We start from the raw sequence: 17,534 nt of genomic DNA, 5'->3' as shown, positions 1-17,534 counted from the left end.
AATCAGAGGAAGCACTGTGTAATTAAAACAAAAATTGCAGTGAAGCCGATTGTGGGTTGTGAAAATCTGATTTTGACAATAAATCTGAATAAATATTGAACGACTCCTAAGGAAAATATTTTACCCTCCCTTCCTGTTCCTATCGCATGCTGTTAATGTGTTTAAGTTGAATAAGTTATTCAGCACAGACATCCTCACTAGCCCAATGCACAGCTCACCCTGTAAGACCCTTCATTATTAAACACAACAGATGTTCACATTCAGGAGTATCAGCTGGTGAGTCACTGGACTAGTAATTAAAAACAGGCACTTAGAAAGGCAGCCTATTCCTGCACTGTCATCTAGACATCAGCAGTGACGCAGCCTTTGTAATACGGGCTTAGCAGGGAGTTAGGATGAGTAGTGCCCGCGTTGTCCAGCAGAGAGCGAGCGTGAGGCATCGTGGGTCTGACTAAGGCGGGGGTTGGGATGTGGTTATGTGGCACAGCAGAGTAAATAGGTGGAAGATCAATGACAGTCAGAGATACATAAAAAAGAGCAGTGGTCTAAACTTGACCCAACTTTCTGTTAGGAATGAGTCCAGATTCATGACTGCAGTTGTGTGATGGCTGAGTAAACTAGTTACTGAAGACCTAGTGTGTCATCATGACTACCTTGTTGGTGCCCAGCCGTGCCTCCAGCTCTCTGCACTCCTGTTGTAGGGCAGCGATCTCTTTGTCCTTTGACAGCAGTGCATCGGCGTGCTGGGCGAGGTCACGCGCTCGCTGACGGGCAAACGCCCTCTTGTACTGTTCCACTGACCCAGGTCTCATCAGTGATGGGGAATTGACCTGTAAGAGAACCAGAAGGCAAAATGTACTAAGCACCAGAGAGGGAAAGTCTCACTTTGAGCCACAAGTAGTGAAACAAGCTAACCTGGTTTATAAAAGATTTATATCTAGACTCTGTTGATTCTTTTGGGACTTTTTTTTTTTTTTAGCAGAGCTACACTTCACTGTCTCAGTGAGCAACAGGAGACGAGGGGGGGGAACAGGTGCACAGCGGACACACAGCGGACAGTGATAGGTGGTCCTTGCATTGTTCGCTGGACGACTCTGACACTTTGGGCAGACTGAGAAGCTTAAGATCCCTCCTCTGTTATGCTTCACATACTACTTCAAAGAGAAACATTGTGCATCCCAACAATCAATACAGTTATGCTGCATTAGGTTTCATCGTGGCCTTCAACCTTAGGAAGATCAACAACACTTTCTAAAATGTGTTTTCATCACATTTGGATCTTCTAGGAAAAAAAGTTTTATGCTGTCAACAAGATTTTCAGAAATGCTGCATCACTGTTTTGGACCAACAAAATTAAAAACTAGTCAGGGATGAAAGCTACGCATTTTGCTGACTACTGTATATTTTAGTGTTTTTAAGCCATGGATACAGCTAATAGCACACTGTTTTTAACCACTTCTCTTCTCGGCCTTCTCCTGTTTCAGTCTAACAAGCTGCTGCGTACACAGACAGAAATGTAATCAGTGTATTACCAAACGTATACAGTACTCATTACATTCATTACATTTTAATCCTCTCATCGAAAAATAGGAGTTGATATCGAGATCTATGCAGAGGAACAGATGATATCTAACTAGTAAGCCATGTTTAAACAACACAATCACAGAACAAGATAAAGATACGTCTGTCTGGTGGTGTTTGCATCACGTCAGGTTTTAAAATGATGAATGAAGTATTTCAATGTTTTTACTGACAACCATTGTGATTGACTGTTGTTCATCTTTGTTAACTTCTCCCCCACTTCTCATTCATATATGAGACTTGTTGGACTGAAAACTGAGTTCATGTAGCCATTCTAGTGATGCATTAAATTATTCAATAGGGTGCTGGTAATTTTCAACAAAGCTCCCATTCATCACATGCTCAACTATTCAACTCATTACAGAACATTATGGTGATGTGGTGATTTGGATGGTGGTGCTTGATAATGAGTCACTCCCTCCCAGCATTTGGGTCAAGTGTGGGCAAATGGGCTCAGCGGTTCTGCTAAAATGTTGGAGGTTTTTTATTTGTGGGGTTATACCACTTTGAGGTTGGCCTCCTGCAGTTTCCGTGCTCTCTCTTCAAGCCTCTTAGCGAGAACAGCCAGCTCTGTGTTCTTCCTCCGCAGCCGCCTGACCTTCTCCTCTGTCTCTGGGGCGCTGCTCTTCCGCTAAGCACACGGGGAAACAAACATCATCATCAGACATCGCCTGCAGCAATTTCTGCAGCAATGCCAAGTCACACAAGAGTTATTCAGGGGGGCTTATTAAAAGCGTATTAATGGTTTAATAATATCATAAAGCCAATATTGAGAAGTTACTTGGAGAACGGCCGACATGCAGACAAACTAGTCTATTTATAAAGTGAACAAATGGCTGTGAACAATGCTGGTTTAGTTACATGTCTGTTCACCTGCCCTACTTTTTAGGAAGCCTTCAGTCAAAACTAGCTCTGTTATTTTTAGTCTTACCAGCAGGCCATTCTCCTCCCTCAGCGTGGTGCAAGTCTTCTCCAACTCGTCGAGGGCTCGCAGGAGTTCAGAGTTCTGGCGCACCAGAAACCCATAGTCAGTGCCATTCTGAAAAACACACAGAGAAACAAACAGGGGCAGAGTTTACTGACTGCTATTCTGGTACTGGTGTTTTTTTTTAAAAGGCAAAACAGGGATCGATTTTCATTTCCATAGAATTGCTTCAATCATGTCCCGTCTGTCAGTTACAGAAAAGCCGTCCTCTGCTGTCAGCCAGTGTTTATGCAGCAATCTAATGGTGGCCGACAGATGACAGCCAAGTGAAAAGGCTTTTCATTACACCACCTCAATCAGTCTAACGCAGGCTCCGAACAGCAAGAGGAAGGAGAGTTGTGCTCTCACATTACTGTACACGATGGAGAGAGGAGGAGAGATTCTTGACTCTTTCTGTGGATTCATTTTGTTGTGTTATAAATCGAATTGTGTTATAGTTTTTAAATCTGAACGATGAGCTGAGTATAGAAATAGACAGAAATAAATAACCGAAAACTGTTTCCTATAAAAGACTTTCCAAACTTAAGTGTCATGCGTTGACATAAATACACGTGATGAGGTTTGAGAGTAGTTGGAACAGTCCTGGGTGATGCACTAATAACCTTGTTATCTTCTGAGATTTTTGTAAGAGACAGCTGAACAGAGCAGCAATCAGTGCGGCAGATAGTCGATGTGGTGATCAACCCTGTCATCCATGTAGGGGGAGAGTGTGGAAGCGGCGATGCCACTGCGCCTCGGTGTGTCAGGGATGCTCTAATTGAGCTGTGAGGCACAGAGGGAAGGGCAGAGAGTGGACCTGGCACACACGACTGTAATGGCTGCAGCGAGAGCAGATGGACAGACAGGGCAAACAGATAAGCTGGAGGTGAGGGGAGGGTTTGTCCTCAGAGGAAAACACGCTCCTCGCCAAAAACCAGTCACCTAGACTGACTTTGGCTGGTTACGTATGAGAAAGCAATTATTGTTGAGACAGGTAATACTGCTGGGGGACACCTGTGGTCAGTTTGACGAGTGTGAAACAGGCCAGGATGTTTCTAGCAGAGAGGAGCGCTGTGGCATCTCACACACTCACACACAGTGTCTCAGGATGACAAAAGCACAGAAATGGCTCCACATGTGAAACACCAGTAAACCTGTTCAGATGTGCTCCATTACTGCACGTCTCCATAACACTCTTGGGACCTCATTACTAATGTGAAATAGGCCTTTTTTATTTCCACAACACCATTTTTGCAGGAGCACAAAGACATATGTTAAATGAAACATCCTGGAGACATGGGGTAGTTTAAAAAAAAGACACCAAGTAACCATCACTTTGTGAGATTATGTTGTCTTGGTAACTGCAGATGATGGGTGATCTGGTCCCTGTAGGGCTTTAATGGTCCTGTACCTGTTGTTTAAGTCAACACTAATGACCAGCTGTTTACTAAATCAGCAGCTGAGGCTCCTGTGTGTTTGTCTTCCAGTACTATTGTGATGGTAACACTGGACATCCTGTCTGAATGTCTGGTTAGTGGCTTACACACTGGAGCCAGAGAGACCATATGGTTTCTAGGTGAGGCTATAGCAGACCCAATATTTTGAATGAACAAATGATCTGAGGAGAGTAAATGAATTAAGATTAAGTAAAAAATGTAAATAATGAAAACAATTAACATGATAAATAGATCAACATAGTCTGTGTTCACACCCATAGCATGCTGGCAGAATTTTTTAGATGAGTGGAGGTAAACAGCTTTGCAGTCAAACAAAGACGTGACGACTATCTGTCACCGCTGGCAACAACAAATGCTTCACTTACAACATTTATAATCAATACGTCTCCTGCTGTTTGGACACAGTGTGGACCTGACATTGAGTTACAGCTTTAAGATCCTCATGAAATCAAACCCGACCACGAATACTATTTATAGTTGGCATTTTTCTGCAATGGCCAATTAATTAGCAAAGAGTAATGATGTCTCATACTGTAGGTCTAATTATTAGTTGCAGATAGTATACCACCATTCCTTTACTGGAAGGCAAGTGTGATTTTATCTCACTGATGGCTGCATCATTATTCACTGAAATGATGACGATGATTACAATGATCACCGTGATCATTCATCAGGAATGTGTCCACAAAACAAGAATGTTTAGTTTATTTTTTGTTGGCGTTTTATGCCTTTATTTAGATAGTACAGTTGAGAGAGACAGGAAATGGGGAGGCAGAGAGAGCGGGAATGACACGTAGGAAAGAGCTGCTGAGGACTGTAGCCTCTACACATGGGGCGCCTGCTCAACCTACTGTAGCCTCTCGGTGCCCCAAGAATGTCTTTTTTAAAAGAAAAACATTTTTGAACAGTGCTATTTTAGAACTGGAGTTGTCTCAATGCACTTTTTCAATAGAAGAGAGAGCCAACATTCCCCTCTGAGAGCAGCACTTGGCCACAATGGTCAGGAAAAACTCCACAGTTGTTTCCTTTCTTTATCATTAAGTAAAAATAGATTGTCGGAGAAGGATTAAGGGAGAGCTGCCTGAGCTTAAACAAAGACAGAGACTTTGTAACACAACAATTAGCTATTGTAAAACATCCATTCATGCTCATGCTCCTTTCTATTCACAAGTATGATTGCAACTTAAAAGGTGAGAAGTGACCAAGTCACAAGTTTGTCAAACAAATAACTCACTCTCCTTCACACTCTCACTCCCTTTAATACACAAAACTCTTTTCCCATCCTCTTTGGATGGTGTATTGCCAACAGAAATGTGTAGCTCACTATAAAAACCCATGAACAGCACTTCATGATCATTTGCTTTGCTGATGATAGATTTTTCAGAGTCACTGGGGCACTGTGCATATTCACCTTTCTCAGCTCCATCTATTTCTTGCACTGAGCTCTAACTATAAATATCAGGTTTTCTTAAAGCAATTTGAGTATGGTGCATTTCATATTTTAAAAGAATGATGATTTATGTTCTGTAGTTTACAACTCCCAACAATAGCAGATTGAATTTATGTATCAGGAAAAAAATTAAGTTCTTTAAACCTGAACGTAAATATCAGATTCAGCTCAAATGCCATTCAAAATGACAAAATGTTTAACAAATACTGAATTTCCCACAATGTCCAGTGTTAATAATGCACTGTGATGCGCTCACTGCAACTACCCAGAGCAGAAATTGTTGCAACCCAAGTTAGTTTCCCAGATTTGCTGAAGGGATGTTATTGGAAAAAACATAACACGGTGCTTTGTTGCCTTTCCCAAACATAAAAGAGCAGAGTGCTAGCAGGTAATCTTTAGAGATCCATGGAGAGTTAGTGTAGTGTAGCCTCAGCTCTCAGATGAACCTTTGTGTCCTTGAGAGTTATTTTACCATCAGTCAGAGGAGGCAGCCAGTCCCAGTGTCCCAGTCTTCCTCTCAGGACAACGTTGCTAAAGCCCAATCAATCACTTCCGAGGAAGGCCAGCCAGAGCGAACTCAGCCTCCGCCTGCCTCCTTTCTGATTCTAATGATGTTGGAGTCCATCCATGTCTTGTAATTGTTCCCTGGGAATCATAGTGGAAATACACCGGAGGCTTTTCTTTAAGCATGAGGTAATGGCTGGCCTTTTTTACATACTAACACCCACCCCGCACTTGCTTCTGTTGCTGCCACAGAAAAGGCCCTGCAGGTGGTGAGAGGAGGTCTACTCAAATGTATTAGCATTCAGCCAGAGCTCCTCTCTGGAGCGGCACATGGGCTGGCTCAGAGGGGAAGGCAGATGTAACTCAGTAGACGCAGGGCAGGGGTCTCTACACAAACGTCTGTCAGGAGAGCCTGAGCCCTGGGCAGGGCAGATGGGCCTGATGGAGCCACCTCTCTGTTCCTCGCTCTGCTTGTATGTCTGCAATAATTGTTGACACAAGCAGACTTAAAAAACACACACACACTCAGACCTTTCACATTACACTGACACTTATTAACATAATGGTCCAGTGGTTTTGTATGGTTTTAAAAACACTGACATATATCATACATGTGACCTTGTTATTATTTTTTAGTTTAGTACTGTTTGATTATGAAGCTGTGAAATGTTTTTTTTGTTAGTTTACATCATAACTTATTAAGAATTAATTAATTAATTAAAGAGACCCTGAGGAATTTGCTTTTGGTTATAAAAGAGTCTCATATTAATGTGGATGAATCTACATTACCCACACTTGTTAATGGGCCCATTTTCAATAAATATATTGTTTTGTCTTTATAGTTATTTTAATATTACTATTTAGTGGTCGACTCGCCCAGCATTTTCTAGTTTCGGTTTCCCGGACGTCGCCTGGTAGGTCATGGGAATAACGGCGCCGGATCGCTAGTTGGCATCGTTTATGGTCGGAACTACGACGGTATCTGATCGTCTTCGAACCTCCGACTTTCGTTCTTGATTAATGAAAACATTCTTGGCAAATGTTTTTGCTTTTGTCTGTGTTGCGCCGGTCCAATAATTTCACTGTGCACGCAGAGGCTCATGGGAAATGTAGTGTGAAAAGACTTTGCTTTCCGAAACTCCTCGCAGTCCCTTTAAGTAAAACATGGTTGTGAAAAATGAACAAGCCAGTTATCCATAGTTACCCACTAATTATCCTATGGGAGTGGTTTTACAATGAGGGCTCTTCAGCAGCTGATAAAAGCTGACCGGGTGTGTGACACATACTGTGATGTGAACAGCCTCATTATTTTAATGTAAAAAAATAGATATATCTGGTGCTTTTTCAAGTGGAATCATTTTGGGCTTTTCAAATGATCACAAAGAGAGTTTTACTATCAGGTCAATGAAACAGCTTGTCAGACAGAGGTTTCTTTCACACATCTACATTCACCTACAGTGACATTGACTTTTCTCTATAGGAGATCATCTGACGTGTGAAAGATCCTGCTAATGAGCCTAACAGTGTTTTGCAGGTTCCACTTGTAAAAAGAGACTTTTAAGCTCAAAGTACGGCCGCAGAAGGTCAAAGTCTACCATCACATGGCTGTCACAGTGTGGCAGGAGGCTCCGGGAGCAGCATGTGTTACTGACCTTGAAAAGCACAAACAACCTGAGCGAAGCAGAGTCATTTTAATCTCATTTATTATACAAGAGAGTTTTCACGGGCAAGCGAAACCACCTGAGTTAAGAACCAACACAAAATAGAGACATCAAAGAGAAACTTCACAGTTGACTTGTTATAAATGATCTCACTCCATTAGTTTTACTGCAGGTCTGAGCTCTGTAAAGGGAGCAGGCTAACGTGCCTCTTGATTATCTGGGTCAGTTGCTGTTTTATTATGCCTCTGAGGGCCCAAATCAAAATGTCTTAGGGGTTTTCTGGAAACCGTCCTCTTTGTTGGCATCTTACTGGCATGCACTTTAAAGTTGAGAACCAAAACACATACAACTGAGAAAAACACCAAACAGAAACAGCTGAAGTTTTATGAAGAGTGAAAATGTAAAAGTGGGCGTCTGTTTTGTTGATCATCTAGACTCAGGGTGAGGCAGATTTAATGAATTAAACAGGAGAGCATTTATAATTGTTCTATTGGTGCTGTTGAAGCATGCACAAGAGGACTGTTTTATGGTTTCAAATGTTTGTTTTGTTACAACTACTGGTAAATTATACTGTAGTGTTTTGCATTTTGTTAAATTTTTCTTGACCCCACAGACCTGTTTCTATTGCCTTTTTATGTGATTCACCAAATCACCAGGGTAAAGGTGTTGAATAAATGTTTGATGAGTTTCATTCTGTTTGTGGGAACATTGCAGTCACCGCTGTGGTGTAAATAATACAGTATTTTAGGGAAAACAGAAGCAGGGAAAAATAGAAATTTGAGGACTGTTGACAAAATTGTAAGAAAAATCAGAAATGGCTGCAGAGAAAGAAAAATATCAGATCATATTTTTTTGTTATGTAATGAATATAATGACGACTTTACCAGAACCCATGAAAAAAAAAATCATTAAAGGTTTGGGGGCTCATTTTTACATATTCATAAGTTCACAGAACCAGATTATCCCTTTGTCTGGGATCCATGGTGAGCGTTTGTGAGGCATATGGAAATGTCTACAGTCTGGTTTCTCAGAAACACCAACATCAGCATTTTTAGCTGACAGCTAGAAATCCCCCACTGTAAACCTCTGAGGAAACAGCAAGACAAAGGCACAGACCCGCACACATGCACAGAGGAGCGCACAATCACACGCGTTTTGCCTTTGTTAACTCTTCTTGTTGTTGTTAACGTGATAATTGAAGTGGCACAAAAACAACAGGAATCTGTCGTTAACGTTGAGCCTCATTTCAGTCTCAGTCCATACAGTTCAACCAGTGTAATGCTAAAGCAATACATCGATACACCACTAATAATACCCCTTGTGGACTGGCACTTCAAAAATATGAAAATCTTTATTTACAGTGGTTTCTACTTGTTTGCCAGTATCCTTGTGCTGTTCCCAAAGAGGCAGCACTGGGCTGTCTGCTGGCTGAGCTTGGATGGAAAAAAAAACGAACATTTAGAAGAAACAACAGTAACATAGAGCGTTGAAATTCAGTAGTTCTGCTGCCTACCAGCAGAAACACTCAAGAGACATTTTTTTTCCATAGGCTAATTATTGTTTTTAGTGGCAGTAGCAGTTCATTTTAACTCTGGTATCCTGCTCAAGTGTCTGCCTGCTTACATCACCTCCAGATTTTTTTTACTGTGGCTTTTCAAAAGCTGCAACAACGCACAACCTGAAAATACCTGCTGCTGATGAGTTTTATTGAGCAGTGTCGCTTGGAGGATTGGTACGAGGCTGCTGAATGTGGAAGTGTGCCTTAATTAGGGGAAAGGCCTCCTCCTCCCGTAGACCCAAATCTTTACACAACACATGGCTGGAGAAATGACTCCTGAATGATGTTTTAATTACCAGCAGTGTCCAGAAGCAGAAAAAAAACAAAAACAAAAAACAATATGCAGCAAAGACTGGGAAAGGCTGCCCTCCGCTATAGTGGAAACTAATGGACTTGACAATATCAGTGAAGTGTTGCAATTTAGAGCCAAATCAATGCTAGTCTTTATCTCTGTCTGCTACATCAGTGGTTTTCTATTGATATTTCCTGAAGTGCTTCACTGTCAAACATCCTCAACAGGAGAACAAATAAGTCTTGTCTCCACTACAATAAACCACTGTACTTTTATGATTTAACTCGATAACCATCTACATCTCTTGGGGCTCGACACTGCACTGCTCCTTTGCTTTATGGCATACATTATTAATTTCATATGCTGTTTGCAAACACCTTGTGTGCCTCTGTGATCAAGGCACCAATATCCACATCATTTATAGGACACAAACAGACTATGGCAATGCTTTCATACTTGCTTATGGTAAAGAAACAAAGAGCCTGTTGTCTACAGCTGTCCCGAAACAAAGAAACAGAAATATCTGTGTAAAAAAAAAAACTAGATATGGAAAAGAACCACAGAGCTGTTTGTGGCCTGAGGAGGTTTATTAACAGACGCTCTCTCCCTATACTCATATATAAGTCATGAAGAAGCTCTCTTAAGTGTCCTCTCAAATCCCCTTCTGTATTTATCACGACTCATCTCCCTGGGGTACCTGACGGTGACAGATTAGGGGGTCTCTCATACAGCGTTAGAGAACAAAGAGCCAACATGAGACAACCCTTTACTCCCCCGCAGGCATTCGGCAATCTACCTCCACCACACCTCGCGCGATGTCCTCTGGGTGAGGGCGAGCAAAAATAAAATGCACTGTCTGGAAATACAAGTTAGTTTCCTTTGCCCTTCCATAGCTAAGCTTAGCATATAGGGCGTGCATAAATTTCAGCAAATAACCTTTACGTGGTGTGAACTGTCTCGTTAACATCCAGTCATGGGATGGAAATTAGAGACTCTGGAAGCCACATGTCATGATGTGTTTTCATGAAGCAACGGGCTGATTCATCTGTTACGCCGGTTGTGATTTCACGCTTTAATCCAAGCTAAGAAATCAACATGGAAGACACGGTCACTATGTTTTAGCCTGTGTAACAACAACAACAACAACTCATCATTTCAGCTTTCAAATCTTACATCTATTATTGCTTGGCACCGTCTCAGTCTCCTTTAAAAAGCTATTATAACACACGACGCAGTAATTAAAATCCATACCAACATGGCTGCCTCATCATCTCATAGCCCACAAATAAAAATGTCACAGTCCCCTGAGTCTCAAAGGGCCTAATAAGGTGTCAGACATGCAAGGGAACATCTGGCTTTTTTTTAAAAGTCAAAAGATGAACAGAAGGAGGGGTCGCCAAATTATCATTCCTTTTAGTGCAGTGTCAGCAGAAAAGACACCGAGACAGAGCGAATGTAGTGGAGATGATTTGTTTCTCCCCCGACCCTCCAAAGGCCTGATGCTGAGAGCCTCCTAAGAATATAACCCTTAATCTTGTCAGAGAAAATTGCATATGCACACAAGGCCGCCGACCCCCCGCCATCGTAACGGCAACAGCTTAATTTGTGGTCTAATGCAAAAGACACACATGGTTTTACTGCACGTGCTTTAACATTTAAAACCTCATCAGTCATCATGCAAGGAAGACATATTCGAGTGCTTGCACATTGCTCCCACATCCTGCTATACACAACTCTGCTTTGCTTATGCACCACATGCTACAAAATTACATTTGGGCTCACATACTGAATATTCTGTTTCAACAAAATCTTATTAACATAGTCTCATGTGTAGAGCACAAAAGCAAAATTACAGCAACGGTACAATAGAATCACATATTGTACCATCTAGATATTGCGGTTGCATCTGTGTGGTGGATTAAAAAGCATGTGTGTGTGACTGAGGTCAAACTGCCCTTTGTTAACTGGTGCTTTGTTAAAAATAATCAAAAGACACAAATGACAACATGGGCAATACCATTTAGCTAATTTCATTCTACAGATTGGACTGACCTCACCATGCCGCCATGCACTTAGCCAGACGTGGAAGTCCTGAAATTAATTGAAAAGAATTCATCACGCCAGCCCCACGAGGGCCTTGTTGCCCAATTGATGTTGGAAAAAAGAAGGAGAAAAAAAACCCAAACACTCCTCCTAATCTGTCACTGTCATCACCAAAGCCAGCATCTCATCACCCGGAGCTAAAGTGATAAAAGGCTGAAACATTAACCTGAATTTTGCTCCGTGGAGATGATTTTTAGAGAAGACTGGGAATTCCCCACACCTGTGTCCTCAGTCCTGAGCAAATACATGCGTCTGGCTAATGGCAAACTAAACCAAATACACACTCTTTTGAGTATTTGTCTGCAAAATATTGATATAGACTGACCTTGACACCAGGAATTACAGTAACAACATCTGCAAACTACAATTCTTTTATGGCAGCATCTTTTGTAGGCACCAACCAAAATAAAGGGAACGGGGAACCTTAAAGGGATAGTTCAACATTTTAACCATAACCCTTATTCCTACATTCCTATTTTAGCAGTAGGTTCGTTACCTTTAATTGTCGGTGCGAGCTATTTTCAGAACGGCAGAGCAGAGCTGCGAGCTGCTCTGCTAATTGGACTTCTTGGTTTCCCTCATCAAACTCATGAAAAACACAATCCAACAACTCCAAAACGCTCTGGTGGACAAGTTGTGACCTGCACATTCACCACGCTATATAACCACGCAAGATAATAACAGAACGTTAGGAGACAGAGTTGTTTTCGAGGCAAACACAGAGACTACTCGCCGAAAAACTGTCTCGTAACGTTCCGTTATTATCTCATAGCGTGGTGAATGTGCCGTTCTAAAAACAGCTTGCACCGACAATTAAAGGTAATGAATCTACTCCTAAAACTATAGGGATTATGGCAATGGGCCAATTTGCCAAAATGTTGAACTATCCCTTTAGAAACACAGTATATCCTACTTTGCTGTAAAGAACTTGTGATATCATGATAGAGCAGGAAGCTTTGCCACAACATAGACAGATCTAATATGTTGAGAACAATATGTGGCAGACCAGGCGTGGAAGTATCAACGCAAAAAAAAATATCAACAAAACACAGACACACACACACACATACGCAGAAACCGTCGTAGGGCAGCACAGCAGAGGGTCGAGACAGTCAATATTTCTCTGATAAAAATCTTGTGCTCTTCAAATAACGGAACACTATCACAGTGCTGTGCAGCAAACCTACAACTCACATTCAATAGTGTATCTGTGGCTGATGCACTTCTGTAGTAAAAGGGCAAAATGACCTTTCTTGACATCCAGTGGGTCAACAGAATGAGTTTCCTTTCCCTGCTCCAGGCACAAAAGCGTTTACCATTGTGGGAGGGGGCACGGGTAATAATGGGTTTAATCTCCCCAACAGTTCAGACCAAATGAAATGTCACACACGGCAGAGAGCTGTTTGTTAGACGACTCCAAATGTGTACCAGCCTGAGCACAGGAGTGAAGGTAAACACAGCAGTGCTTTAAATTATGACAGAGCTTTATCTACTTCTCAAACATTGCCAGAAAAGATCAATGCAACAGTGACACAAGGTAAATGCCTAAGGATCTGCTCTCTGGTACAGTACAGTATATCCTGAGTGTCTGGGCATTGTCAAAATTATATTTGAAAAGCTTACCCCAATAACAGGAGCATTTCTTGTTTTAAAACTAAAAATTGTGTTCATGTGGACGTAGCCTGAGACTCAGTGTTAGTGACTGCATCGTCCATGTCACCAACTTTAATTCAAGTAAACATGGACTAGTCTTAGTTAGATGGGACAGAGGCACATGGCTAAATGGTATTATTATGAGGCGAAACATCATGAACACATTCACTGGGGAGAATATTAAAGCAGAAGTAAGTGATATATTTGTGTTAATATAAGTCTTAAATAGTTATATCTTCCGACAGCAATCACTTACATAGAGTGTTTGGTCTGAAACACGGGTCTCTCAGTCCCTCTGCTCTGCTCTGAGCCGAAGAGAAAACATTTATCGTATCCTACAGTTTTTATCCAATGAGGAGAGAGAACGGCATGCAGGGCTGTGTGTGCAGCCAAGGAACGCCGTGAATGTGGCGACGTAGGGACGAGGACTGTTATGGTGCGTTCAAGGCAACTCGTAACTCGTGTTTTTCCGACCTGTGAAGTCGTACCAGTTCGATCTGGTACGAGTTCACGGGTCGGAAGTTACGAGTGGCCGTTATAGTGACTTTCACCGGTAAAACAGGTCGGAGAAACACGAGTGGGTTGCCTGGAACGCTACAAAGTCGTGAGTTGTGACTTGAAGCTGTAATTTACGGTTTCAAAAGCCTGCCTGGAACGCAGCATTAGCGAAAACGACCGGACCACTCACTTCTGCTTTAACCGAAATAACCCAACATCAACAAGTCGAGAGTAAGTGTTGATTTATTATGTGCAACCCACATACGGTGCATACATACATAGTGTGTGTGGAGGTGGTAACCAGAGTTCATGACCTCACAATTCAAGTGAATGCAACGACCGAACAAACTGTCTGACCCTCGTTCCACAGAGAGAGTCTGCAGCCAGACAAACAGACACTGATGGGTAGTGTCGGAAATGAAATGGTGAGAGACAAATACAGCGGAGATTCCTCTCTCACTGCCCTATCAATTATTCACAAGTCATAACATGGCCAGCCTCACTCACTCAAACACACACACACACACGGTCTTGTTGAAATATAAAATTATCTGGTTGCAGCTTCTCCAGTGTGAGAAATTGGAAATGTTCTCCTTTTTCTTGTCAACTGACTACTGTATCTTTCAGTTTTAGGGCTGTTTTTATACAAGACAAGAAATAAACTTTCAATGTTTAACAGACGGAACAATTAATCACTTAACTAAAATAAGCTAAAAATGCAAACAAATGAAAATATCTGTTATAATGTAAATGACACCTAAGATAAAAAAAAAATAAGAAAATAAAAAAGTAGATGATGAGAAAATAAAATAATTACAGGCCAAGTTCTGGTAAAATGGGACTGATCAGACACACTGCTCCACTTTCTCTTGTCCCACAGGTACAAACTGGGTCAGCAGTGACCTATGGGCTCCCAACACACTGCATTTAGCAACAGATCAAAACTTTTAACCAGTGCAACACACAGAGCAATGTAACTCAGCAATGTGTCAGCACTACATGAAGCAGGGCATTCTGATGTATCAGTTACTTTAAATGATTATTTCCATTCATGTAGCCTAAGAGATACAAAATACAAACACCTACCCTACACTAACATTTGTGCCTATAACAAATAAATGAACAAATAGCCTAGTTGCTGCAGTTTCACCTCCCGGCGACACTTGAGGGTTCAGCATGTCTTCAACTGACAGAAACACAGACACAGTGTTCTGATAATGACCTCCACTCGTGCTTATTGATCGAGCAACTACATGAGAGAGCAAAAAATCGTGAAAACTTTGCTTTCAACAACATCTTTCGCCTTGAGAAATCTGACGACCATTGTTATACAGCTGCTCTGTAAAGTGTGAAAAATGCTCTCAAGAAATTTTGCTGAGCATCAGTAACTGTCACACCCACAGCAGAGGAAATGACATGCTGACAACAAGGATACGAAGCCTATATTTACAGATGACAACAGACTGAGTGACAAGTACTCTTTTGTTTGGGTTATTTATTTTACAAGGGAGGAAATGCCCGTGCTAAGTGGATAAACTGAGATAAAGTTTTTCCTTTGTGTGAGCATCAGCAGCACCTACAGTATATACAATATAAACAAAGAGCAGCTCCAGTCTTCAGTCATAACATACTCACATACCCTGCAAAGTGCCTAGAGCCTAACCAGATATTCCCGAGGACTCCAAACTGTCCTCGTTGTTACTGTTGTCATTGCTAAATTTGGACTAGACAGTTGCTGTGAATTATTTAGAGCTACACTTTTACTAAACTAGGGTGAGGCTAAACCTGGGAGAGGCGTGTTCATCATCTTACGACACTGAAAAAAGATCACTTTACAGAGGATCTCGAGCTGGTCTTAGCTCCATAACGTCCGAAAATGTGAGTGTGCCGTCAGGGTAAAGTAACTGTCTTCTTCAGTGCAGTGATTTTTTGCTAATTTCATTGCACAATAGCTTCATTTGGAGCTCACGCTGTGTGAACACAACCATCATTAAACAGGCAGCCATATGGTATCCGGACAGGTGCTAAAGAGTGTGGATCGCAGAGGACCACACAGTCAACAGACTCATTAGCCTTCATGCTTCTGTGAAGTGCAAAGACAGACACTGACAACTGCTCGACACCATCATCCTCAAAGACTAATATATTTTCTATAGAGAGAGACACAACAGTAGCTTCTGGAAAACGGAAATCAGACAACCGTGACAAATTTGTTCATAAACAAACTGTCATCATCCTGACTCACTGAAACTGACACTAAAATCAGATTACTGAAGAATCTTGGATACTGTTCATTGTCTCTTTTCAGCCTGCAACAGAAAAGAGTTTACATAATGAATGAGAATAAGGATACAAGTATATAAATATCTATGCTCTATCTTTCATATCTGTACAAACTTATTTCATGTCACTAAATACACATATTCCTCCCACTGAATCAAAATGTTACTGGGCTGTTACATGCAAGTCAGAAATAAGCATCTCCACAGGGCCCATAATCCTAAGAGAGAAAGATGAATCACAACTTGTCTCACGACCAGTTTTACAAGAAGTATCTTAAACATTTCACAATTTAAAAAAGTAAACACATTTAAATCTCAATGATGATTCTTACAAGAAATGAAACCTTTGCACATAGACTGACTGATTTGATTCCTGTCCCATCTATGTCTAAATATCTGCAATACTATAAATGAACAATTATTATTGAATTTAGGTATTCATGAGGGTAATAGAGAAAAATAAATTGTTGTTTCACCAATAAAATGATAACCATTGATGCGGAATACACAACTTGAACATGGAATAACTTTCTGCTCTGTGGGCTAAGCTTTGTTGGACCATGGAGAGTTGAGAAATCACCTACACAGCAAGGACAGCCTTCTTTCTATCCATTTATAACACAACCACTTTGTGTAGGACTCTAACTGCAGTTTCACCCACCTTCACTCTGCTTTAAAGTACCTGCTCAACCTCCAACAACTATGTTTTACTCATAGAGAGAAGAAATGTCCTAGCCTCTAGTCCAACATGACTGAATGCCTCCTCTTTAACCCTAAGACCATAAATAGTCATGTAAACCTGAAGGCTACAGTGGACTGCTGGTTGTTGGACCTGGTGCATAGTGAAACGACCCCACACCATAGACACACACACTCACTCAAACACACAATCATCAATTACTGGTGGGAACTAGTGACAAGGAAAGAAAACAAATGGTTGTGGTATCCCCACTGCAAATAACGGTGTAATTATAAACAACAATCTAAGAGTGACAGCCCCCACTGCTCCGAAATGGCCAAATAATCATTTCTAATGCATCATTAAATGCTCCTTCTCAGCGCCTGTGGCCGCAGACCGTCTCCCAGGTTGTGTGTTGACAGTTCATTAGGGGTTTTTTACTACGCTGTGATTGTGGTGATTGGGTAATGAAGTGGTGGGGGTGGGAAAGACAGCAGGCAATGTTGCACGCAGATTACTAGATGATGAAATCCTGTCTTTGCTAAGGATACATTCAACACATCAAACAAAGGCAAAAGCATTGAGGTTTTAAGAACAACCTCGTGGTTTAACATCCTGTAGTAGTGGCTATGGAGAAAATATGACCCACAATGCTGGTACCTATTAGTTGGCATTTTTACACAGCAATGCACTGCATGCTTCAAATCAAATGAATCAGGTAAATCTAAATAAATGTTATACTGAAATGAAAAAGAAAGGGGAGAAAAACATGACTATAACTTTAGCATAACATGATTCATGCATTCATGTGTTGCTCTTTACAGTCTAAGATGAAAACACTGTACTGTCTCT

General features: G+C 41.4%; 1 protein-coding gene across 1 annotated transcript in view; it reads right to left on the bottom strand.

Moving 5' to 3' along the window:
• The window catches only part of tspoap1 (TSPO associated protein 1), a 60,604-nt gene that overhangs the window by 34,517 nt on the left and 8,553 nt on the right, over nt 1-17,534 (bottom strand). The window contains 3 exon segments of the mRNA XM_083987128.1: nt 654-830; nt 2,084-2,212; nt 2,513-2,620. Of these exon segments, the coding sequence (XP_083843254.1) occupies nt 654-830; nt 2,084-2,212; nt 2,513-2,620 (414 nt within the window).

The sequence above is a fragment of the Trachurus trachurus genome (assembly GCF_905171665.1).
Source record: "Trachurus trachurus genome assembly, chromosome: 14".
In the NCBI taxonomy this organism is placed as follows: domain Eukaryota; kingdom Metazoa; phylum Chordata; class Actinopteri; order Carangiformes; family Carangidae; genus Trachurus; species Trachurus trachurus.
This window is presented reverse-complemented; position numbering and strand designations above follow the sequence as displayed.